Source organism: Lepidochelys kempii, chromosome 3, assembly GCF_965140285.1.
Source record: "Lepidochelys kempii isolate rLepKem1 chromosome 3, rLepKem1.hap1, whole genome shotgun sequence".
Taxonomy (NCBI): Eukaryota; Metazoa; Chordata; order Testudines; family Cheloniidae; genus Lepidochelys; species Lepidochelys kempii.
In genome coordinates, this window is record NC_136382.1 from 134,036,205 (window position 1) to 134,060,452 (window position 24,248).

The window sequence follows — 24,248 nt, forward strand, 5'->3', positions numbered from 1 at the left end:
GAGCTGCTGAGACTTACTGATAAGTCAAGCTCAGGAAAAAAATTCTCATCATTTGTGCACAGATAACTAAGGCCTGGTCTGCCCAGTTTTTGTGCCCATATAACTATTTCAGTTAAGGGTGTGATATTTTACCTGTATACTTACAGTGGTTTAACCCTCTAGTGTAGATGCAGATATACAGGTTCCTTACACTGGTATAGCTTATTCCCCTTCCCTTTGGGAATAACCTATACCTCTATAAGCGCTATTATACGAGTCTAACTGCATCCACACCAGAGGGTTTGTACTGCTTTAACTACACCAGTATAGTTAAACTGGTACAATTTTTGCATATAGACAATTCAGCTGTCTGACATAATGTGGTTGTCTCAATTTTTTGGCTGTTGTCTTATTGTCTTGGCTAATTTTAAATGAAATCTATTGCTGCTGTGATCAGCCAAAATATTTCTCTGAATTCTGCTTCTTCCATTTTAGATTATTGTGCCAGGGTTTCTTAGGTTTATGCTCCTGATTTTAGTGTGTCTGCATCTAGCCCAGCCTTACAGGTTTTGTCCTCAATTTAATACAAAATGAAATGCCACTGCTTCTATACATTTTCATTTTGTTTTGTTTCATTGACGTTTTTTAAAATAAAATGGAAGTAAAATTCAAATAAAAAAATCATTTCAAATAAAAAAAATAAAATCATTTAGATTTTTTCAGATTTTTTTCAGATTTGTAGTGTGCTTTACTGAATATATGTGTATGCAGGGGCTGTGGAGCCCCGGCATTTAAGTTGCAGGGCATAGTCTGTGGGAAGCAGTGCGGGCCAAGGGACGTGCTGGCCGCCCTTCCCACAGCCCCCATTGGACTGGAGTGGCGAACCGCGGCCAGTGGGAACCGTGATTGGCCGAACCTGCGGACGCGGCAGGTAAACAAACCGGTCCGGCCCATCAGGGGCTTTCCCCGAACAAGCAGTAGACCGGCTTTGAGAACTACTGGTCTACACTACCACTTAATTCAATCTAATTTATGCCGCTGGGGTGTGTGAAAAAAGACACCCCTATGAGTGACGCAAGTTACAGCGACCTAGGCACTGTCCACACTGGCGGTATGTCGGTGGGAGACGCTCTCCCGCCGACATAGCTTCTGCCTCTCGCAGCGAGGAGTAATTATGCTGATGGAAGAGCACTCTCTGGTTGGCATAGGGTGTCTGCACCAGGCGCACTACAATGACACAGCTGCATTAGTGCAGCTGTGCTGATGTAACACTTCTAGTGTAGACCTGCCCTCAGTCACTATGGTGAAAAAGTATGCAATAACACTTAGCTCATAAACAGCACTGCCAGTAAATCTCCAAGTGCTTTATAAAGGAAGTCAAAATCATTACCATATTTTACCAATGGGGAAACGGAGCACCCAGCAAACCAGTGGCAGAGCTAAGAATATAACTCAGGTTTCCAGAGTCCCAGTTGAGTGCTCTGTTCACTAGACTTGACGGGCAACCCAGAACACATGATGAATATCTCCAAGTTAGCTCCCAGTTTCCTCACAGGCATCAGCAAGAGTTGCCATCATATTTTTGGACTTAAATATTAAAATCTGAAAATGTCTTTAAAATAATTACATTTTTTTCTAACACGGTGATAATTTTTTGAGATCCAGAAGAGCAAAGTCAACATGGTGGTTTGTATACTGCACTACATGACAAGTTAAGTTAGTCAAACTTGGAATTTCCATTTTGTGATAAATGTTGCCTTTCAAAATTTGTTTGGAATGAAAGCAAATATTTTCAAAATTTCCAGTTTTGGAAAATTGTGTTTTGGAATTTCAAAATTTCATTCAAATTTTATTTTATGGGTCAGTTATATTATTTTTATTATTTTGTTGCATAGCTTAGTGACTACGTATCAAATTGTTTCACAATACCACAAACTGGAGACACTGATCTAGAAAATAACTGTCACAATCAGTGCTAAACAGCAGTCACTCTTAATGATGTTAAAAATAAAATAAAAATAATACAACATTGCAACTACAATTTTAAGTCATATTATGACACATCAGTAGCAGTGCATAACATTCACTGATGTGTCATGAAAAGAGATAAAATAATAATATAAAAATGCTAAAACATAATAAAATAGAATTCAATTTTTTTTCCAACACAACTACTTTCCTAAATGAAAATGTTTTCCATTTCCATTCCAAACTATTTTTCCCCCACAGGAATTTTATTCAAAAGCAATATAATTTTACAAAAAACTTAGTTTCACTGAAACAGCTTTTTCCAGTGAAAAACTTTTACATTTTCAGACCTGTTCTAACGATAAGAATGTTCTTTAAAATTTGCTTCTACACCATCTAAATTCAGGCAAAACAGTTCTATTTTGTGTTCTTCTGCCTTAGTTCCCACCATTCCTACAGCTGTTCTTGTTCTCTGTGAGATACCATCAACTGTGTTAGAAGACAGAATACAAAGGCTTCCATCCTGCAAAAATTTGACATACACCAAGTTCACCAACTCTTACTCAGCTACAGTCTTGTCAGAGGAGCCATCAGCAAGTACAGTAATAAACCTAATTTTCTATATGCATTTCTGAGATGCGTTCCTAGGACCCTTTGCAGTTGCCTCTATAAAGCCTTTCCCTGTAGAGGTATCAAGAGTTTGATCCAAGATTAATGCCACTATTGGCCTGCAACGTAGAGCATTTCAAGATCTCTAAAAAGCAAAATCATGTTTAGCAATGGTGTAAGAGGCGTTAAACAAAGTTTGTAGCTCCTCATGTTGCATTTTACTAAGCAGTTTAGTGCTAAGAGCTTCTTGTGGACAATCTGATACATTTTCTGCTCCTATGCATTTAACATGAGCAGAAGTGTGGGCATGCACATATAAGGAATCAGTTCTAAAGCTCTTACACCCACTTACAAGAGGACTTTCCCAACAAGAAAACTTCTCATGCTTTCTGCAAATTACACAAAACACATAATCTTTCCTTCAAGAAAATCCTGAATATTTAGCTTTCTAGGATTTCTGGAAACCGCATATACATTCATATATGTCCAAGTTTCTCACATTCCTCAACATATTCCTCTGTGCCATGTTCTTCATGTTCACTGAGCCAGGGGCTTCAGTATTATTCTTTGCCAATTAGGGTGAATTTTGTTGTTGTTTTTTGTTTAAACTTAAAAAAAAAAAACAATCAAGTGGTTTGACTTGTTCCAGACATTTTTCTCATATACAAAAAAATCAACCACTTCTCTGTGTGTATAGTTTTTATTCAAATATGTTTTCAAATGTATTATATAAATTGCAAATTAGCTCTTCCTGCTTGGCCCAGGAAGTATAACTAGTAATTGCAAGGCTAACAAATTAGGAAGAGGCCATCTCATTCCTAAAATCAAATTGTGTTTTGCAGAAGAAGCAAATAATCACATTGTAATGTATAGTTTATTTTATTTTAGTACATAGCACACTCTTGCTTGGCTGGAAAATTAAATTTGCTTTGAACTACCTTCCTTTGAACTATCTGACTATAATTGAAAAGCTCAGACTCATTCTCTACCTTCTCCAAGAACCCCATAAATCTGATCAGAGCACTAACAGACACCAGACTCTATCTGAGGCTTATATCAGGTATGCTCAATAATGTATTTCTCCCTGGTCCCACTCCTTCTTCTTCCAAGGCATTACTTGTGTGGATGACATCAATTAGGCCCGTCCACCTCCTCTTTGACTATCAGTTTAGCCTCTCTTCCCCGTTCGGTCTCCTCCCCTCTGACTTACCTAAGTTCTATTGCTCTGCTTAGCCATTAGCCAACTTTTGAGGCAGCTGAGGTCTTTTTACTCCATTTCCACTCACCCCCTCTGGCCACACTCTCTTCTGTCAGACAACTTGATCCTGCTGTGTTGGAGATCACCAAACTCTCACGCTGCATCCCCTGTTGTCCTTGTTCAGCCAACATGAAACCTGAAACTAATTATTATCTGTTTTACCTAGGAGCCCTAGTCATGGACCAGGACCCCATTGTGGTAGACACTGCACATACACAGATTAAAAAAATGATCCTTGCTCCAGAAGGCTTGCCAGGAAAGCACTTCTATTTGTCCTGGACAAAAGAATTTTCCAAGCCTGAGCTATGTACCGTGCCCTGAGATTGGAAAATAGGTATGCTTTCACTTTCTAATCATATCTTTTATATAAATCACTACAACAGGGAACTTCCCTAGCTGTGGGAAAGAAAATAACAATCTGCTTAACTATTCAACGTACGAAAAATACTGCTGGATAATTTATTAGAATCAAAATCCAGTGATTTAGACTTATGAATTAGGTTTGTTACAAATGGACTAGCGAATGAATAATAAAAGCAGATCTGATTTGTTGATTTAAGGATATTTATTTTGTATGTTTTGACATGTGCTGTTGAAAATTTGTGTTAATGGCATACAAAGCTTTCATTTTTTGCATCTCTGTGCCTATTGCCATTAAATAATTGTCTCTCCACACACACACCCCAATTACCTGCAACTGTGAAAATTTAAATTGATAAAAAATTCTTCAAAATAAACATCCATAGTATCCATTAAAGCTATCAAAATAAAAACTGAATTCTGCCAAGCCTAAGAATACTCTATCCAAATGAACATTTAAGGCCTCCCCCCAATAATAAAGCCTACAAATAACTTGCAGGGAATCTAATTGGGGACAGGCTAGGGAAGGCAAAAGACCAGTTGTCTAAAGTTGTCTATAAAAACCTGTGTGAATTTTTTTTCAAGGTTATTAAAATACAACTAGAGCTGGTCAGGAAATGTAGGGATCTGGGGTTTGATTTTTTAATACACATAAGTGACTCTGGCTTTTTTTAAATATGTGTATATATTTAAGAAGTCCTCATATGCATCTGATGGGAAGAGTATGAGAGGGAATGGTACAGCAATTTTGCAGGTTTTGGTAAACGTGTATTGGTATTCTAACAGAACCAAGCTTGCCCCACGCAGGTTATTCCAATGTAGAAATCCAGCTAAATACCAGCTGAGTGCTTACTTTACTTAGCTCAAATCTTTTGCTTTGATATGTTCAAAAGCCTTCTAAAAATACAGGAAACTGCACCAGGTATTTTTTATGACAGGACCTTATCCCCACCCTTTTTTAGCACTTTTCCAAGTTGGATTTGGCTAGTTTTTTATGGACCTGAGATTAAATCACCATAAACAAAGTAGGTAAGAGTCTGGCAATCTTTTTTTTTTATTATTCCAAAAGAATAGTTTTAAAATCACATATCATACCTCCAACAAACCCATCATCTTTTGTAGTCTCTGTTTGGATATTGGACTGATTTGATGCTGTCACCTTTGCAGTATTAATGGATTCCAGCAGGGAGACAAATTCCAGAAAGTTAGATTCATTGGGTATTTGTCCTTCTTTAGCTTCTAAGTCAGATTTAGAAGTTGGCAAGGTCTTTTCTTTATCACTGATTATCTCCATGGAATTCTTACTTAAAAAGATGTCTGTCCCACTGTCTACACTCAGCACTCGAATGTGTCTCTTTTCATTGGCAGTTTTATAAGACAGTGGATCAAGGTTCTGTTCACTTTCTTTAGAATTGGAAGTGGTGACCAGCAAATTCTCCGAAGCATTCTCCAGATTTGGACCTAAATAAGTGTTAGTTTCTGAATGGTTATTTTCAGGATTGCTATGGTCCTTTACTGCATTGTCCAGATCACCAGACTCATAGCCAGAACACTGGTTGGATGATACATCGACCTTTAAATGTTCTGGAGTTCTTCCACTTTCACTGGCTTCCAGATGAACATTGCCTCCACCATCACCAGACAATTCAAAAGTTATAACCGGAATTTTGATCTGTTCATTATTTTGTTGACTGTGGAGATCTGCTATAGCTACAGCAAAGTCTGGGTTTGAGCTAGTTTTCTCAGTACCTGACACCTTCAGATGGAGAGAACCTTCTAAATCACTCATCGTATTTGGTGTACTACTCATTGTAATAACTATTTTAATGGGTTCATGTAAATTAAGTTGGTCTCCAGGGAGAGAACTGTCAACAAGAGCAATAGCAACCTCACCATCTGAATAATCAAGATCTTCGTTGGTGTTATCAACATGAAAAGAAATTTCCACAGGCCCATCGGTCTCTTTGGTTGCAACTGTATTACACTGTGGCCAGTTACGATTAAAGCTTTCATGCGGTGATCCATCTGGGAATTTCTCTCTTTTGTAACTTTTTGGATTACTTAAATGCTCTGAAATAATAACGGAATTTTCACTGCCCCATTGCTCAAAGGAAATGCCAGTTCTTAAAATGTCATACTGTGACAGAGAGAGATTTGACAACTTTTTAACCAGATCTTTGTCCATAAGAATATCTTCTGATCCAAAGTAGCCAGAAGGGAGCATCTTCTCTTCTTTCTCATTTGTTCCATTACTCATAAACGTCTCCATAGCTGCTGGTTTTGTTACTATTGCCGATGTGGTTGAATCTGACATACGGGCTGTAGAAATAGGTAACATATCTGCTTTGATATAGGGTGAGGTAGATAAAACTGGTGGTGAAGCCTGGTCTTCTAACATTGTTACCCCTAATAAGAACATACATATGAGTGAGGTCGCATAAACAAAAGTCATTATGCATTACAGATGTCAATATTCCTACGCCTAAAAGCCAACCTGCAGAGCTAAGGAAACATGGAAATACAGAACAAAATAGTTGATAACTTTGACAGGAATTTACTATGGAATGTCACAATTGTTCTCTGCTAACTGACTTTCACAATTTTTTGCATCTAGCTAACAAATTAGGAAGATAATTTTCTTGATTAGGAATTGTATGAAGAGAGATTTTTATTTTGTTTAATTATTTGGAAATATGGTTCTTACTCATGTGAACCATAAGATAAGGGTTTGCAGGCTCAGGCCCAGTCTCAGGGTGAAAGGGGTCTTTACAATATGTTAGAGTTGCAGTTCCACTCTATGTCTGGTTTCCTCACAGACCAAAAGACAGTAGCAGCAGCAGTGTATACATTTTAAAAAACAAAATAAAATAAAAATCACAAGAACCCAAACAAAAAATAATATCTACCAAACCCAAACATTACACTGCACACACAATTCTCTCCCTGGGGTCAGGATGATAGAAAGAATGAACCAAATGTAACAGATATTAGTCATGTCACTTCATGCACTGCAGGAATCGTCACAGATACTACAGTGATGAGGGTGGTGTAAGAACCTATGCAGAATGGAATCCTGGAACTTGTCGTCCATGGACCATTGGAACTGAAGGCACACCAAGGCATGCTGGGAATGTTGTCAGAGTGTATGAGAAGAACCAGAGACTTTAAGGGAGCAGGATATGTTGTTGAGTCTCTCCAGGCAAACAGCTCAGGAGGGTCTTTGGTGGAGACACAGGAAGAAGCAAAACTGGTAGTGATTCTGCAGGCTGAGTTGACCTGAAAGGGGCAGGCTGTGAAGGAGCACCCAGGAGCTGGAAGACCTGAGAAGAAGCCAGAGGGGCAGGTGGAGAGAAGGACCAGGAACTCCATGGAAAAGAGAGTTCTGTGGACTTTGTTACTGAGACATGGGTTGGATAAAGCTGGGGAGCTAGTAACAGAGGGTCCTGAAGTACCTGGGGAAAGGTGGTCGTAGGCTAAAGAACCAGAAGTAGCCAAGGGCAAGAAGAGGCCACGATCAAAGGAAGCACAGAGAGTTTGGGGTGTGAGCTAAGTACTAGCTTCCATCCTTTGGGGCCCATGGCACTGGGCTTCCAAGAGAGAGTGGAAGGAAGTCCCCTTTACTCCTCTGAATCAAAGTGCACAAGATGCATAGACCCTTAAGAAAGGCTGTGGCCCAGAGCAGGTGAAAGGCAGGGGATGGGAAACTAGTTTTGGGACTTTCTTTGGACTTTTATTTACCCTGGCAGAGGTGGAGTTTTTCTAATTTAGCTAGAGAACTCAATGAAACTACACAATTAGCTATCCCCAAGGAGGAGAAAGCAGCCACACTTGGCCCTGGAACTGGTAAGCCTCTGGTACAGGCTGTGCATGTGCTGGAAATACTTTTGGCAAGCAATGTTTATAGAAAACAGTTAATAAAGGTAAAAAACCAAAAGCTTTCAAGATACCTTTGAGATCTTCAACAGTTTCTTGTGCTGGCAGCTCCTAAAAAATGAAATATATTAAATTAATTGTGTTCAAATTAAATACTGTTTTTAAAAATGCAAAATTTAAACTCAACAATCATCTCATCAATTGTTAATACATAACATTCAGTAACTTGTGAATGCACCAGTGGGAGTTGCAGATAGTGGAAGGTGAGAAGAAGGTGATACAGTATTAGTAATGTTCTACGTAATAGTTCAAATCACATTTGTGACATTCAGGATAAATTGATGGATGGATTTTTTTGCCAGTCAGCAGCCCCAGATGTGGGTTTTTAGTTAGAAGGGGACAGAGAGCACATATATTGGTTTCCCTTTTTCAAATTATGGATTTTTTAATCTGTTAGATTGTCAGGTTTCCTTTCCAATATTTGAAAAAGAATCTCTGACACAACGCTGGAAAAGAAAGCCATCTAATTTAGCAAACGAGGTTGATAACCTGAAAAAGGGTACTATGGAGAAAATCAATGTGGCGTTGCTCCACTTAGTAGCCAGAAGTGCCTGTGGCACTGGGAGCAGGAAGACCATTTATCCCATCTTCTCTATGCTCCTGCTGCTGATGCCCAGACAATCAGGAGCAGGAGCCTGGGCTGGCAAGGGAAGAGACTGGGACAAGGGGAGGGAAGAGTGGATCTGGGACAAGGAGATGAGGAGGGACATTGGGACAGAGACAATGACAGGTGGGGGAGGCTAGGGCAGAAAGGTCTGTAATACCTAGAGCACATTTCCCTCAGAACCTGAAGTAGAATCCAGGATTCCTGAGTGTAAACATTCCTCTGCTATCAGCAAATAGCTGTGAAACCCACTGGCAAAATGTGTGCCTCATCTCCTTCTAGCGGTTGTCCAACATAGAGGGTGACAACCTACTACTTCTACCAGTTACCCCATTATTACTCAAGTGGCAGAAGTCTGTGCTGTGGATGTAAAGGTTCTAACCCTGCTTATGAGCCATGTGGGACTCTATATGGTTCTATATGATGGAATTTGTTTTGTTAGTTACATTTTTGAAAGTACCGGACATTAAAAAACTACATTAAAAGAACATTAAAGTTGCAAAGTCAAAGTCAGAAAGTGCCAGAATTCAAACTGTCCATGCAATCTTCATTCATCCCCCTTGTGTGTATGCATTATGACACAGTCTTTAATTACACAGTCATGTAATATTTTTTCTAGAAGACCCTGCCTCATTCAGTGCAGAGGAATAACTGTGCTGTGCAACTGAATCAGGGTTGTGTAGTGAAAGAGGCTGTTTTCTGTAGGACCCCTGCTCACATTTGTTGCCAAAGTTGGAAGGTGTGTAGGGAATGAGGCATAGGACAGCAGGCAAATAAAGGATGATTTTATTGTTTAGTAAGTTGAATTATGCACTTGAAGTTTGGATTCTATCCCTGCCTCTGCCACAGTTCCTGTGTGAAGCTGCGCAAGTCACTTAAACCAAACTTTTCACAGATGAATTCATTTTCTGTGTGCCCAAGTTGATAACATCTGGATTCTAATATGCAGAAGGTCTGAGCACTAACAAATGCAACTGAAATCAATGACAGCTCATCTCTGAACAAATAAAGCACTACCAAATGCTAAATTTCTGAAAAATGATCTCAAATTGCACACCCAAAATTCGTTGGCACTTTTGACATTCATGTGTCTATGCCTCAGTTTGTCATCTGTAAAATGGGAGTTATAGTATTATTTTACAAGCGTGTTGTGAAGATAACTCCATTAAGGTTTGTGAAGCACTGAAATGCTACAGTGGTAAACACCCTGGATAGTCCCACAAGAAAATTAATAGTTCTGTATGCAATGCAAGATTTTAATAGTGTGCAGTAAATGGGGGCTAGGGAGACACATTGAGCAATGAGGATAAAATGAAATATTGAATAGCTACTCATTAAGTGAGCACCATACAACCTGAGCGCTGACGGAGGCAAGCGTTCTATGGAAAAATAGTATGTGATCATGTAATTAAAGATTTATCACAATGCATAAGGGGTCTGGATTAAGGCTTCACAGGCAACCTTAATTTGTCATTTCCTGAGTGCTCGACTTTGCTACCTTTATGTTCTTTCTATAGTTTTTGGTATGTAATATGTATGTACATTGTCACTCAACTTCAGCTGCCCCACTGGCTTTAGAATGTAATTGATCCAGGAATGTTTCAATAGTTTAGAGTTCTATTCATGTTGTAAACCCCATCGTGGGAGTTAAGTCAAATGTGTATATTTCGAGACAGGCCCCGAAATCTGAGATAGGGGTCATTTTATAAATCTAAAAATAAATACAGTAATGAGGAATAGCTGTGTGAGGGTTGTTACTAATGGCCCGGGAGAAAAGTCATTCTAGGCACACACAGTGGTTGCGCTGCATGCTTTAGCAGTCTGCAATAAAAGTGCTCTCTTTGCCTCCAGGAAGCTCCCTTTCCTTGGTGTGAAAGCAGCAGCCGGTCCTAGTTGTTCTGTGGCCTGAAGATGCAGACAGATTCCTACTGGAATTCACAGAAGTGCCTAAGCAGGTTACAAATGCCTTTGTAAATTTGGCTCTTTGAGACTAGGCAAAGACTGACCAATCCAGTGCAGCAAGCAAGATAGCTGCTCTGGCCTGCCTGAGTACTAAAAGCAGGCTGCTACAAGTCAAACACCGGAAATAGCCCTTTGTATGTCTGTGCAGTCAGTTCCATAATTTACATGCACTTGTATGTACTCCCATAGGATATGAGACACTTTGAGATACATTGTATAGCTCTGCACAAAAGTAAGGTATAGATACAGAAAACAGCCTACTAACCACGACTCCAGAAGAGTGGTGCAAGTTTATAGCCTGTACTCTTGAACTGCCATAGATTGTTGGGGTCGAGTCATTTTGCTTGACCTCTTCAATTGTACCATTGTCTCCTATGTTATTGCTGACCCAAAATAAGAAAGTAAAATGTCAGTGGTGGCATCTCTTAAAATAACTATGAGTGTGTTTTCATGCACAGCCGCTGACCCGTATTTATGACACAAAAATATTATCAAAATCACAGTACTTGAACTGGGGGTCAGAGTGAGGAATGATGGTAGGGCACTTCCCAAGTGACAGTATGCTCCAAGGTTTCCTCTCTCCCACCCACAAATGAGCAGCTGTGAAAACTGTGTACATCACAAAACTTTCTACTCCCCCCAATTCAAACACTGAAAGATCAACAATAGAAAAAATAATACTTGTACAAGTTTTATGAGGAACAAAAAGACACAATCTTAGACCCAAAAAATATCAACACAAAATGATTCTGACATTCCAGAGAAATAGGACACAGCCAAGCTAAACACACAGTGCCACCACTCCAAGCTCGGTGTATAGACTGGCTCACCTGTATCTGCCCAATAATTGGTCAACAAATTGATTTATCGCACCAAATACTGGCTTGCCCTTCCTACTAGCAGTATAATAATGAACTGTTAGTATTTCTATGTTACTTTCCATTTACATCGTTCAACTGTATCATCTCGGGTATACTCTGTGTGCCTAATGGCTTAGTCATTTATGCACCTCCTAGTAATTATCCATTTGAAACAAATAAATAGTCACAGGGTTGCACGAGATCTGTGTTGTATTATAGTCATTAAACACTGAACAAAATAGTTTCTTCTCTGCCTTTTGGCTAAAGTCAAGTGCAGTATCAGTTTAACATACGATATGTCTGTCAGTTACAGTAAAGTTTAAAGAAAAGGAGTACTTGTGGCACCTTAGAGACTAACCAATTTATTTGAGCATGAGCTTTCGTGAGCTACAGCTCACTTCATCGGATGCATACCGTGGAAACTGCAGCAGACTTTATATATACACAGAGAATATGAAACAATACCTCCTCCCACCCCACTGTCCTCCAGTGCAGTGCAGTCCAGTGCAGGACAGTGGGGTGGGAGGAGGTATTGTTTCCACAGTATGCATCCGATGAAGTGAGCTGTAGCTCACGAAAGCTCATGCTCAAATAAACTGGTTAGTCTCTAAGGTGCCACAAGTACTCCTTTTCTTTTTGCGAATACAGACTAACACGGCTGTTACTCTGAAACCTGTCAGTAAAGTTTAATTAGCCATTCTGTGGAGGTGTTTTTCTTACAAGCAGCTGAGCACAGACTCTGTTCTGTGGGCAAAGTACAACGTATATAAAGATATTCCACTTGAAATTTCACTGCTATTACCAATGATGTAACACCAAAAGATTTTTTCCTATTTATAGTTTTAAAACACAAATACCTGTAGCTCTATGTCAGCTATAAACTGTATTACCTGGGAGTCACAGACATCTTCATTGCAACACTATATTAATTTAGTTATTTGGCTTCAAATATGCTATTTAAATATGATTCAAATATCACATGTCTATAATCAGGCTGCACGGAAAATTTTTGCCACACATCTTATAACCATAATATTTGAAAACAGGACACAGAGCATTCATTTTCTAGAAAAATACCACTTAAAAATCATGAATACATCTTATCTTTAGCTCTAATGGTAATCAAATGCCATTAATATATCCCTTATATGGAGAAGGAATTTTCCTTTATCAAGTTAAGAATTCTACAGTAACATGGCTGAATAATGAATGTTTAACCAGAAGAGTATAGTGAAAACCTATTCATCCAGATGAAGCAGATGGGTTTGCTTACCTGTCACAATGTTTGATTTCAGTCAAATTTGATATTTGTATTAACTATTTATGGTGGAATTGAGTGTCAGGCTGTCACCAAGAATTATGTAATTGAACTAAGCATTGTAAATGGAACCTCCGAGTGGAGGATGCTTGCTTGACATAAAATGAAAGTTTTATAAGAGGTACTGCTTGGAATAATTAGCAATACAAAAGGCAAAAGAGTGGAAAAGTATGCATCTTCCATTGATCATATTTATTAAGGGATTTTTGGTTCACATTTCAGCAATTCTTAAACAGTGGCTGAGCCTCTTATGTCACTATTTCTGTGTATCTGATATGAGTAAAAAAGAAAATTATAGTTTTGTAGAACGGACAGGATTTAAAAGGAATGGGAGTCTTAACTGCAAACATATACTTTTGACACATACTGGGGAAATAAACATCTTTTATAAATACTGACATCTGCACATCAAAGGAAGATACTTTTGTAGCTAAGAGGGTTTTTTAAGCAGACACTGACATTCTCAAAAGAAGTCACTGCCAGGCAGTGCAGTCTCACAGAGACCTCAGCAATGCTAACAGCTGCTAGGTAACTTAATTTCTTTCCTATTAAACTCAAGTCTGTTGTGCTGGTTTGCAGGGTCTTATCAAAGATTTAATGTTCAAGACTGTAAAAGTTATAATTAACTTTTAATTGCTCTTTTCTCTCTATTCAGTGAATTGCCAGTAAATAAATAAATTAAATACAGCTTTTTTTTAAATGAACATGAATCTGGGGAAGTTACTAAGTGGTGCTTTCACAATGCCTAATTTTGCCATATTTCCTAGCATTTTATTGTGCAAGCTGTCTCATTAACTTCCTTTGACTCTTTGCAAGGTAAGATACTACCCAGAGTGAATAATGGTGCAAGAACTGAGCTCACAGGAAACAGAACATTGTCCTCAGTGGAAGCAGAGAAAGGTGAATGTGAGATATTGTGTACCAGTAAAGGGCACTGAGAAGGCTGAATTTTCCTTTAGAGCAATACTATAGTAAGGCCCAATGAAACCACTATGGGCTCAAGAAGTAGGGACAAACAACTTGAGGGTATAGTATTCACTCATATATTGGGGGAAAGAGTTACTATGTACATGAAGAAGCAATATAATAAGAGCACAAATACTGTAATACAAAAAACCTTATATGTTGATTCTCATCGCAAATGTCTTCATTGCAAGGCTTTATACTGACTCTTTCTATTGAACTGTCTACAGATATTTATACCATGCCCAACAATATGGTATCTAAGTGCCTGTATTTGAGTGTACATTCCTGAGCCTCAGACACAACCTCCCTTTTGGGCATCCCAACATTGTGTTATTAGATGGTATAAACTAGTGCCTTTGCCTGTGGTGTGCACTAACATGGAGCACTTCCTTCTCACTAACATCTATCTTAGTCCATCTCTCATTACTTCTTAAGGGCATTTGAAAATCTTTTCATTCCAAATGTGTTTTTAGCATCACCAGTGTTGACTCCATAGTCATTCCTTCTCTAGTCCTCCCCTACATTTCCCCCCTTCATTCAGACAACCTCTGTCAGTTTTATTTGAATTTCTAGAAAGTAGTCTTCAACATTACAGTTTAAATAAAATTTGTTTTATAATGTTTTTTACCAACCCAAGCTCCTTATATAACTACTATTATTTGCCCCTACCTTTCAGATTTTTTTTCATGTATTTTATTAATTTGAGTTTAGTTTTAAAGGCTGTAATTAAATTTGCTGTGATTCTACATTGCATTTTGTAGCAAAGAGCTTTTTCCTGCTGAGATGAAGTTATACAGAGATTTACTTGAAGTCAAACTAGTCCACTAGAGTCACAAGGTAGGAGAGAGAGAATTAAGAGATAATAGCTGCATAAACCTGAAACCACACACTCCTGTGAGTATAATGATGGTCACATTCCTTCCTTCCTTGCTCCTGCAACTCCCCTTGCAGCTCACATTTAGTGAGCAACAGCCCGGTAGCCTTTATTTTCTCTGCTCCTACATTTGGCTCTGAGTATTGCCACAAGAGTACACATAGTCCAGATGCAGAGTCACCAGTATTTGCTCTCCAGAACATCATCTGGGCAAGGCTGGGGCAAACAGAGGAAAGGAAACCAAGCAAAAAAGAACACAAAAGAATGTGGAGGGAGAGAATTAGCAAGTGGAAGGAAAAAGACTAGAAAAGGACAACCAAGAGAGAAAACAGACAAGAAAAATGAAGAGCCTGACAATTGTGCCAAGATATGATGCAAGAAGACACAACGGGAGGGGAGAGGACCCTTTGCAATGATGATGTGGCGCCAATAAGAGAGGTCCAGAAACCCTCAGGTATGTCCCTATGTAAGACTTAAAATACTGAACATAAACAAAAAAATTAAATTAAAAAAAGAGTAACAGCCCCCTTGCGCACTGCTTGCAAAAACAAAACCCTCATTACAGTCATCAGGAGTGTCTGCTGGGCAGGAAATGCAGGATCAGGTTGCAAGCTTGTACTTGTGATGAAACTATGGAATGGTTCTGCATTATGAAAAACTTACCTAAGATTTGAGCAGTGAATTGCATTTTCTCTTTTGGCCTCTTTATCTTTGCTTTGCCTTCCATTCTTTCGCGAGATCCTTTGTTGAATTACTTCTCCTTTATCAAACATAAGGTGCAGGCGATAACTGACTACCTTTATTATTGTGAAAAACACAGTCACAGAACTACAGTAGATAAAAACTGTGACTGCATTTGGAGGGAAAGCCTAGAGAAGAGAATAATAAAGAGTTAATGAAACAGTCAGCAATCTATCAGAAGAAGATACTATTATTTATTCACAATGTAGTAACATCTTTTTACCCTTTATTTCTTATTGTCTGATACTGCTAACACCACTAAGTTTTCCTAACACTTCAGAATTGTTGCATTTCCAAAGAATTTTACTATTTCAACTCATATGAAGGCTGTAAATTTCAAACCATTTCCTTTGGCTAGCTACGGTATATCAAATATCTTAAAAATCAGTCAAAAATTATTTACAATAGACAGTTGCTATGAGAGTTCTTAAAACATTTCCCCCTCACTCCCTCGGCTAGCAACAATAGCAAGTATTACATACACTTATGAGCTTTAGATTGGGCCCTAGATGTAGTATCAACTCAAAGGTCATTTGGACGCAAAAGATATTTCAGTAGAAATCTTGATTTATTTCACATTGGTTTTTCAAGAAGGGAATTCAGACATTGCTAGATGACACAGCTAGGAATCTCTCTGTATATGTAGGTATGAATACATCTATTTTCAGTTTTTTATTGGAGTCCAAATGGATCACACACCACATTTTATTTCAAAAAAGTAATTTTTTCCCCCTTCACTTCAAAAAATCTCAATGGTTCTCTTGAAATTGTATATGCTTGATCTCTTCTGTGTTGCTGCTATTAGAGAGTGCAGCGTTACTTCTGTTCTGATGTCAGCTTAGTGTAGCACTATACTTTCCAAGATGTATCTGGGAAAATTTTCAGACAAATCTTTTTTTTTTTTTTTTAAGATCCAATCTGATTCATAAGTAAAGAGTCTATTGCATGGGAATGGAGTAGCTATTAACAACTAAGTGTTACTGTGAAAGGCATGTTATAAATAACTAAAGATGTTAATTTCTACAAGTTGCAGCTCAGTCCAGAGTACTGAAGTGCATGCTTAACTTTAAACACACAAGTAGTTTCACTGAAGTCAAAGGGGCTACTCACACGCTTAAGCATGTACATCAGTACTTTTCTGGTTTTGATATTAATACAGCTTGAGTGATTGCCACCAATTTGCCTGAGTCCATGGGTGTCTTGCAAAGTGAGCTCACCTAGTTTTCAATAGCTCAACCAACATCTACCTCAGGTGGGCCCACCTGCACCTTACACTCTCTCAGAGTGGATCAAGAACTCTCTCAGGACCTAAACACAAAGTGTGGTCAGCAATGGGCCCTGACCTAGCCTGCCTTCTTGGGTTATGGTACAGGGAAGATCCTTCCTCCTGGCCCTGGCTTCACCAAGGAATGGCAGCCATATGAAAGATACAGTCAGCTCTTTTTTTCAGCCTGCTGGGCCCTGACCGATTGCCATCTACTCCGAGCCCTTCTAGCCACTGGAGCTCCAAGTCTCACTGGCTCTACCTGTGGCTGAACCTAGAAGGCCTTTTTAGGCTACCCTGGAGGTCCAAAACTCTCTGCCCTTCTTTTCATAAAGGGTCACTTCCTCAAGTGGGCTGGACCAAGCCACCGCAGTCTCCGGCAGGGGGCAGTGAGTGTGTGGTACACCTCATCGCAGAGATGACCAACAGACAACCCGATATGCAGTCAAATCTCCTGGGAAAGCAATGGAAAAGAAAAGCTCCTTGGGAACAAATAATCTGAAATGTCATATTTAGATTTATTGCATCATTATACAATTTGGAAATATAATGTGAAAGAACCAATAACCCTTTACAAAAGCAAGTTTAGGGAAGTATTCTGTCCAACAAAAGACACATGAAACAGTCACTAAAACCACAACAAATGACTCAAGAATATCTGGACGTGTGCTGTCTTGTATCTTGTAAAATATGCTAGAGTTCAAGCTTGCACAAATTCATCCCTTGATTTTAATGGAATTACACTAGTAGGGATGAATTCAGCCCAATGACTTTGTGATTGTATTCTCTCACACAGAACATATTAGAGCCCTGTGTAATTGGGTAGAATGAAAGATCTAATTCCTAATGCCTTATTAGAGCCAATAAAACAGAATTTTTAAGAAATAGCATGATCATTTTGGAGGGTTGATTACAATATTAGTTATGTTGCAAATTATTATTCAACGCGCATTTTTTAAACGTAGGCCAAACATTACAAAGGGACAATTGGGAGGCTGCTCATGATACTGAGGTACAGGTTTGTTTTTCTTGATAGGGAAACTATTGACAGCAAAAGGTACTGCCCTAACAGTGTTATGGACTGAAATCCTCAGTTCATGCAACAGGTTCAATATGGGTGGTACTACGCTCTCAACGTTTCTCAACCTTCTTCTGGAAGAAACAACCTCTAGAGAAGAGAGGGTGCCTATTCAAGACCTATCCTAAGTGCTGAAACTTCCAACAAGGTGTGACAAATTGGGGTTTTAGTCACCTTGTTATGTGGCATGTGAGTCTTACTGTCTTATACTACACCTCTACCTCAATATAACGTGGTCCTCAGGAGACAAATAATCTCACCGCGTTATAGGTGAGTCCGCGTTATATCAAACTTGCTTTGGCTCCCCCCGTTCCTTGTTCCCTGACCGCCCCCTCCAGAGACCGCCGTCTCTAATCACCCCCCAGAACCCCACCCAACCCCCCTGCTCCCTGTCCCCTGACTGCTCCGACCCCTATCCACACCCCACACCCCCTGACAGGCACTCACCAGCAGCGTCAGGAAACGGAGCAACTCGGCCCCAGCCCGCTCCACTCTGCCACCTCCCAGCTGAGGCGCTCCACTTCCCGCCACAAGTGAGTGCGGGAAAGTTGGGGAAAGGACGCCCCCTGTACTCACCTATGGCGGGAAGTGGAGCGCCACAGCTGGGAGCTGATGGAGTAGAGTGGGCTGGGTCTGGGTTGCTCCACTTCCTGCCGCCGGTGAGCACGGGGAGGTTGGGGAAAGGACGTCCTCCGCACTCAACGGTGGTGGGAAGCGGAGCAACGTGGCTCCAGCCCGCTCTGCTTTCCTTGTCCTGGCCCTAGCCGTGTCTCGAGGGTAGGGGGTTGGGGAAAGGTCCCGCTTTCACCTTCGGGAAGCGGAGCACTGCAGCTGGGAGCTGGTGGAGTGGGCTGGGGCAGGCCGCTCCGCTTCCGCCACTGCTGGTGAGTGCGGGTGGGGGGGGCAGGGGATCCCTTCCCCCAAGCCCCCTCCCCCGAGCGACACAGCTGGGGCCGGGGCGAGGGAAGTAGAGTGGGCTACTCCCAGCCCCCCGCTAATCCCCTGGGCCACTCTGGGACTGCCGGGCCCCCAAAAGTGCCCCCCCACAGCTCCTGCCTCCCAGACCCTGAGGGGGGGAAAGCCCCTTACCGCTGCCGAGACCCTCTATCCCTTATCCAACCCATCAGCCCCGGCCTGGCCCGGCACCCTTAACACGTTGCTCAGAGCAGCGTGTCAGAGCTTTACTGAGTTGTATGCGAACCTGCATTATATCGGGTCGCGTTATATCAGGGTAGAGGTGTAATACTGTGTGTATCTCAGTTTCCCTCTGTATTGTACCAATGCCTAGGCTGTGGGAATTGGGTGTGTGACTTCTGCTGAGGCCCTCAAGGCGGGGAGGCTGTTCAGAGGCCTGCACAGAGGAGATGGCCGATGCCCTTTGTAACCTGAGACCCAGGAGGGGGATGCAACCAGGTGAGACCTTTTGCCCGGGAAGCAGGACAAAAGACCAAAGACCGGAGGACGAGCAACGGGCGTGTCACAGGCCAGGCGGGGGATCCAGGGCAGTCGGCTATGAGGGACTGGAGGAGGGGGAAGTCCAGGCCGTCTGGCCCGGGGCTCCCCCAAAATGGACTCTGTTGAAAGTCACGGACTTCTGTGCTAACAAGCTTTGTGCTACGCTGTGTTCCTGTTGACCAATAAATCCTTCTGCTTTACAACGCTGGCTGAGAGGCACTGATGACTGCGGAGCTGGGGTGCAGGGCTCTCTGGCATCCCCCACCAAGGGAAAGTGTGAGGTGTGAACAGGGATGCGAATGCTCTGAGGTCAGACCAGGAAGGCCATAGCTGAGGAGGCTTTTTGCCCTGGACAGCGTGCCCTGAGGGGAGTCATGCTACCCAGAGTCCTGGCTGGCTTCATACCGAGCAGTTCCAGAGCTTCAGACCTGTGACTCCGTAACACAAGGGCACCAATTCAAACCAGTTTAGTGACACTTTGTGTGATGTGGACACGTGTCCCTTTGGAAATGAACTGAGGGCGGCACCAAACTAATTTAAAAAAGGCTTAAGAAGTTAGTGACTTTTGATCCTTACTAACCTGGGCCAGATTAAAGCCAGCCACCGAAAATTGAAAGGTTGCCTATCCCATTATTTATTGTTCTATAGAGCCCACAGGCATACTAGACACATCATAGTTAAAGACTAGTCCAGGGGTAGGCAACCTATGGCACGTGTGCCAAAGGTGGCATGACAGCTGATTTTCAGTGGTACTCACACTGCCCAGGTCCTGGCCACTGGTCCAGAGGCTCTGCATTTTAATTTAATTTTAAATGAAGCTTCTTAAACATTTTTAAAACCTTATTTACTTTACATACAACAATAGTTTAGTTATATATTATAGACGTACAGAAAGAGACCTTCTAAAAACATTAAAATGTATTACTGACACGTGAAACCTTAAATTAGAGTGAAAACTCTAGAGTGAATAAATGAAAACTCGGCACACCACTTCTGAAAGGTTGCCGACCCCTGGACTAGTCCCTATTCTGATGAGTTTACAATCCAAAATGTTGCACTAAACAGATGAATGAAGATACAAGAGACACCACCAAGCAGGGGAATGAAAGTAACTGATATCAGATTATGTGGATATTCCATGTAGGCATATATTACAAAATCCCTAAACTCCTCAGATCTTCATACAGAAATATCTTTTAAGCTGGTTAAAAGTAAGACAATTTGCCCTAGATTTTGCCATGGCCATCTCAAAATTGGAACTGGAGAGTGCTATGAAAGACAGAGACAGATTTTTATTTCAGAGATATACTGGCAAAAACAGAATTAAACATGCAAAGGATATTTCCAGAAAGGTAATCTTAAACTCAGCCAAGACCTTCAAGGTGGCTGAACTACTACCTTTACCTATCTGTTCTTTCTGGTAGTGATCATTAAGGCTAAGATTTTATCACAGTTATTTTTAGTAAAAATTAGGAGCAGGTCACAAGCAATAAACAAAAATTCACGGACCTGTCCACGACTTTACTAAAAATAACCTGGGGACAGGTCTAGGCAGGGGGGAAGAATGGAGTACCATGGTTGGGGGAATGGACAGGCTGAGCCCCGTGCCAGCAGCTGCAGCAGGGGGCACAGTCATGGAGGGGGGGGGACACAGTCCTGGCTCCAGAATTGGCAGCAGCTGAAGGACAGGGGTGCGCAGCCCCAGCTGCAGCCGGGAGGAGGGGGGAAAAACAGCCCTGGGAAGCTATGAGGGGGATGCATGGCCCGCGGTGCAGCTGCCGAGCAGGGGTGTGCAACCCCAGTTGCAGGCCCCAGTGAAATCCGCAGGGCTGGAGCACACAGTCACGGCTGCAGCCCAAAACCAAGCCCAGGATGCTGCAGGGCTGTGGCACGCAGACCCGGCTGCAGAACCCGCCAAGCCCAGGACACCGCGGGGATAGGGCACGCGGCCCCGGCTGCAGCCCCTGATGGAAGCCGCAGGGCTGGGGCGTGCAGCCCCGGCTGCAGCCCCCGGGGGAAGCTGCAGGGCTGGGGCTGCAGGGTCCTGGTTCCAGCCAGCCCCAGTTGCAGGGCAGGGGTGCACAGTCCCGCCTCCACCTCCTGAAGCCCTAGAACCTAGAACTAGGTTGAGGGGCTTAAAGTGCTAGATGCTGTAAAAGCTAGTCCCTGCCCTAAACAGCTAATGAGGGAGATTTTCAAAAGCAAAAGGGAAGTTAAGTACCCAACCCGCACCAAAAATCAATGCTAGATGGGTGTCTAATTCCCATTTGTACTTTTGAAAATCTCTACCTACAATCTTATTGTAAGACAAGATGCAGCATGTGAGTGAAAACAAACTCTATTCCTGACCCATATCCCCCCACAGATGAAATACAGTAGAACCCCATTTATCTGAGCCTCCATTATCTGGCTCTCCATATTAACTGAACCGGGTGGCAGGGCTCAAGCTGCCAACCCCACTGTCCACGGGGCTGACAGCCTGAGGCCCATGTATTCTCCTGATTATCCGAATTTTTGATTATCCAATCTGGCCCTAGTCCCAATTAGTTTGAATAAACAGGGTTCCACTGTAATATGCATGTTACAAAAGTCTTCCATTTGTCAAATCACAAAACATCTGCTTTTTTCTGCTAGTCCAATTGTTTTGTCTGCTCTTAGGAACAATTTCATTTTAAAGTATGGTTGTTGCACAATGAAACTACAAATACCAAACTGGCAGGTAACTGGTAATTTTCAACCCTGAACATTGCATAAGATTCCCAAAACAAAACAAAAAAATCACTTCAGAATGCATTAAGGTTGCTAAATGACAAGAATGTAGCTACCTGTCACAAAGCTTACAAAATCCAAGCACTCAAAAACAAGAAAATTAATAGTCAAGGACATCCTTACTCATAGACAGTCGCTGTAATAAATATAATATTCTTATCAAGGATAAAGAGACCTAATCATGGTACATTTGCTCAAGAACAGATTCTGCAGCTGACCAGATGATTCATCACAAAATCAGCCAACCTGAAAAAGGCAAGTCTATCCAGAGAGATGAGGAAGAAGCCCAGGAAGTGGAAAGTTAGTTCATGCACATAAATTAGATCTTCTCCCACAGACACCTCCCAACTTTAAATATTTTCACTATTTCATCTTGGTTTCACTCCACAGTTTTTAGGCCCAATGTTCTTTAAACACCTCTATTTTCTATCTCATATGTGATTAGTTTCCGACATCCTCCAGGAAAAGTCATATTTCCTGCAGATCCATTTCTATGTACACCTAGGGAAATAAACACCACAACTTTTATTTCACCACAAATCAGAGTCTGCGAACAAGTTCTAATTTACAATGGCAATCTAAATAACAGAGATAGGATCTATAGCTCTTACTGTCTCACACTAGTAGAAATTGACCTGGCATCCTGGGAAGAAGCAACCCTCATGTTGTTACCTGTTTGGAGTCCAGGAGCATGCCAGTGGAAGCAAATGCCATCTTTGCCAGGAAATAAGATATACAGCCTGATTTTCAAAGATGAGCATCTGCATCTCCTGTGGACTTCAGAGGGATTTGTGGGTGCTTAGCACGTCTGAAAATCAGGGCAATAGGCTTTGTAATAATGGGGCATAAGGAGACTAATGAGAAATATTTAATGTGGCAGAAAGGGTTTTTTCTTCATTAAAGAAAAATCAGCAGAAATGAGTTGAGTCCACAGCCACGAGGACATAAAGAATGGCAAATATTAGAAGCTAGATATTGGGGAACCTAGTACTAATATCATGCACTATTCTAGCTAATAATATGTTCTTGCTCTTTCTGCGTACATCCGATAGTGATAGCACACTAAGAATAGAATAAAAGATTCTGGGTTTTTTCAAGGAAACTATATTTAGCAAACAGAATGAAGCTCCTAGTTACTGCACTCTGTTAAATTATAATTTAGTTGCATTTCTCACATTTTAATAGAAAGAGGTGGATGTAATGAAAAGTGATGTTCTTTCACACACTATTTACGTTGCATCTGTATCTCTATACAGAAGGGGAGAAGTGAGAGTATAATTTGGTCACATTGGTTATTGAGTGTCAGTTTAACTGCTTGTGTACTTTCCTGCATAACAAATTGATTATTAGGCCTAAAAGGCTCACCCATATTTCAGAATGAACACATGAAAGTATTGATGGCAAAATTATAGTACTCTTGGGAAGGGTGGGACTAAAACTGGCATGCACCTCTCAACAGAAGCTGCATTAGCCACTAAAATATACACAAAGTGGGTTTATTACTATTTATCCATCTTTCACTAGGACAGCAAATTCATTCAAAAATCTCAGCAGAGCAAAATGGTATCAGTACAGAAGACCACGAAATTGACTATGTCTGAGGACAACAGTGCAGCACTTAACTGGTACTGACCAGGAGACACTGTCCCACAGTACAATCAAAACGGAGAAAACATAGCAAAGTGGGATTGGGGGGGGGGGGGGTTAAAAACAGCATCAAGAAAAATACTCATCCAACTATGTCAGGCTACTTCCCTCCCCCGTTCCCTCTCTCTTCCTTCCCTCCCTAATTCCAACCCTCTGTTCCGTGCCCCCCACCTCCATCCCTACCCCCTGGCCTGTGTCCCCATGACCGCCTCTCAGCCCTGCCGCCTCCACCCATCTTCTCCATGGCCTGTGCCCCCTCCCCGCAGAGGCAGGGCCCGGCTGCCCCCTATCCCCACCCCCACCCCGTGCCCGGGTCTCCCCGGACCCCTCACCAGGTGCAGCGCCAGCGGCAGCGCCAGCAGGAAGAGCCACAGATAGAGGTGGCAGCTGTTGGTGAACTTGCTCTGCTGCGGGTCGTGGTACCAGCCGCCGGTCAGCGCCGCCCACACGCCCTGCCGCAGCAGCTGCACCGCCTGGGACACCATCGCCGCCCGCCGCCTCACCCGCCCCTGCACCGGCTCCTGCGGCTGCCGCAGCCGCTGAGGCTCCTCCCGGCGCCGGGCGCTGGAGCCGCCATGCTGGATGCTGGGGGGATTCTCCCAT

The 24,248-nt window shown here is 41.7% G+C and overlaps 1 protein-coding gene across 1 annotated transcript in view; it reads right to left on the reverse strand.

Moving 5' to 3' along the window:
* PCNX2 (pecanex 2) overlaps positions 1–24,248 on the reverse strand; it is a 224,881-nt gene extending 200,633 nt beyond the window's left edge. Inside the window, exons 1-5 of the mRNA XM_073338102.2 lie at positions 23,978–24,248; positions 15,355–15,560; positions 10,939–11,056; positions 8,122–8,158; positions 5,270–6,580 (exon numbers count right to left, since the gene is read on the reverse strand). Of these exons, the coding sequence (XP_073194203.2) occupies positions 5,270–6,580; positions 8,122–8,158; positions 10,939–11,056; positions 15,355–15,560; positions 23,978–24,130 (1,825 nt within the window). The 5' untranslated portion in view covers positions 24,131–24,248. The remainder of the gene's footprint in view (positions 1–5,269; positions 6,581–8,121; positions 8,159–10,938; positions 11,057–15,354; positions 15,561–23,977) is intronic.